This window comes from Terrapene carolina, unplaced genomic scaffold, assembly GCF_002925995.2.
Source record: "Terrapene carolina triunguis isolate 2854851 unplaced genomic scaffold, T_m_triunguis-2.0 Scaffold944, whole genome shotgun sequence".
Classification (NCBI taxonomy): Eukaryota; Metazoa; Chordata; order Testudines; family Emydidae; genus Terrapene; species Terrapene triunguis.
This window is the reverse complement of record NW_020665295.1, coordinates 717,961-720,436: the sequence shown is the minus strand read 5'-3', so window position 1 is coordinate 720,436 and position 2,476 is coordinate 717,961. Positions and strand designations below refer to the sequence as shown.

The 2,476-nt window shown below is 56.1% G+C and overlaps 1 protein-coding gene across 1 annotated transcript; it reads left to right on the top strand.

The window, feature by feature from the left end:
• Positions 1-406: 406 nt before the first annotated feature.
• LOC112124547 (E3 ubiquitin-protein ligase TRIM39-like) lies at positions 407-2,082 on the top strand (the record flags this gene model as incomplete). Its single annotated transcript, XM_026661176.1, is given in 3 exon segments — positions 407-427; positions 576-602; positions 1,232-2,082. Coding segments are annotated over 3 exon segments (899 nt in total), but the record flags the coding sequence as incomplete, so codon positions are not given.
• Positions 2,083-2,476: the final 394 nt, after the last annotated feature.

The window sequence follows — 2,476 nt, the reverse complement described above, 5'->3', positions numbered from 1 at the left end:
CCTGTCAGTGTCCCTTCAAAATCCCCCAGTCTGCTGGGGGCCTCAACAACCAAACAGCAGCTTCTTACAGGCCTGGATTGTGCTCTGGGTGACACTGGTGTCAATCCAGATTCACCCCAGTGAAGCATCTGGAGTTATGGATTTACAGCAGTGTCACTGAGAGCAACATTCGCTCCAGTCCCTGATACTAAGAAACAATATAAAGGCATCCCCGAGAGCTGGTCGTTGCTGTCAGCAGAGATCTCTGGGGTGAAAGGGCCTGTCTCTCACTTCACACAGCTGGGACATTTCTCCTTCAGCAGTGAGTGCCCATGAACCACATGTAAAGCGATCACTCCACAGCAGCTCCCAAAACTGAGCCTTCTGCCTAAATGACACGGAATAATTCTGTCTCTTTCCATTTCAGACAAGGCGGTCGCAGAGCGAGGTAAGAGGTTGTGTTTCCATGTCACATTTCACATCACTCAGTTCCTTTCTATTTGCCAATGACCCTCTCCCAGAACCGCATCTCCTGTGGGAGCGAGTTCTCTGCGTTTGCCGGGCCCCTGACCATGTTTGTTCCTCTTCCCTTGCAGAGTTCAGGAGGGCTCGGAGCTACATGGGTGAGTGGGGCTGGGAGGGGCTGAGCAGATGCTGCACTGGGGTTAGTGGTATAGGCGTTAGGTAGCTGAGCTATCAGATGTGTGGGGTCCCCATGGGGCAGGTGGGGCAGGGCGGGCACTGGCTGCAGAGCCGTGGGGCTGGATGCCATGTATGGTCCTGAACACGCTGCCCTGAGCTGTAAATCTCATCTCCGGGCAGCTCCCTCACAATCCCCCCCTCAGCTAGTCCTGACACACACACCCCGTCTCCCATTGGCGCTTCAGCGATGATCCATCCATACCCCGTCAGCTCCCCCAACAGCCCCACTCAGCCCTCCCTCTGCAGCCTGCAGAGTCTTCACCCCCTGGACACCTTCCATGTACCCCCAGAGCCCTAATGCCTCCCAGGGACAGATCCTGTGCAGGGGGGAGTGAGAAGATGCAAGGAGCCCAACCCCCACTGCCCCTCCCCCCACCTCTCCACCAGCTCAGGGACCAGGCCCAGCCACAGCCTGGAGCTCCAACTAGTCACCTCAACCCTTAACACTCTGTCCTTCGCTCCAGCTGTGCTGGCTGGAATCTCTCCTGTGGGATCGTAGGGTCCCTGGCTGACCTGTGGCTAATGGGGTTACTCTGTTTTTTCTCCCCAGTCCATGTCACCCTGGATCCAGATTACAAACACCCCGAACTCACCGCGTCTGCAGATGGCAGAACAGTCCAGCACAACCCCCCAGCCCTAGGGCCGGCTGCCCCCTCTGGGGCTCTGATCGCCATGGGGAGGGAGGGGTTTGTGGCCAGGAAGGATCACAGTGGCGGTGGTGGAATTTGCAGGGGGTACTGGGAGGTGGAGGTGGGGGGCAGCCGGGACTGGGAGCTGGGGGTGCTGAGTGAGTCTGTGAGGGACAGAGTGAGACAGGAGAGGCTGGAGAGACTCCCTGAGGCGGGGTGCTGGGCTCTGGGGAGATCTGGGGAGCAGTATCACCCCAGTGAGGCCGACACTGTGATCCAGAAGTGGGATGGGAAGCTGACAGTGGTTGGGGTGTATCTAGATCTAGAAGGGGGGAGTCTCTCGTTTTATAGTGTCAGTGCAATGGCCCTTATCCTGGAGATTCCTGTGGAAGCTTCTGAGAGATTGTTCCCGTTCCTCAGCCCTGGTCATGCTGCAGGGAGGGACCAGGGGAAACCCCTCAGCATCTGCCCCCCCAGCGACTGGGATTTCCACCAGGAATTAATGGTTATTGGGTCTGTTAGTCAGGGAGATCCAGGGGCAGGAAACAAGACAGGGCCACCTGCAACAGGAGAAACAGCCCCAGCCCCTGGAGACAAGCAAGAGAAAGAAAACAGCGCAGGGCAAACTATGATAGAAACTGCCCGAAAGCTCCTGACCACCAGCTGGTTCTCCAAGTAGTGAAAGGGGCATAAAACAGAGCAGGAGCATCCACAACTGGAAACAACCCCCAAAGAGAAGGGGGAAAAGAAACATCAAAATCCTGAGGTCTGAACCTCTCCCGTGGGGCAAAGGGAATCACACAGAGAAAAATGCTCAGTACTTGACTCCCTCTGGAGCTGACTCTTGTTCCAGGGATACCAGGGCCAGGAAATAAGATGGGGGAATCAACCCAAGCGCCGACATCTGGGAAAGAACCTCGCCCCACAGGGAACGTGGGGAAATGGCGACATGTCAGAAGTTTTCTCCCCCCAAACTCAAAGGAAAACCGCAGCGATTCATGATAACGCTTTGACCAACCCCCAGTTACATCGGAATGTGCTGATTGGAGGGAACTGCGTTAACGCAACTGTTATATGTAGGAAATTCAATACACACGGGTCGGAGGATGCAGAGGGGAAGGGTCTCGCAGTGACACTGACTCACTCCCATTGCAGACACACACACG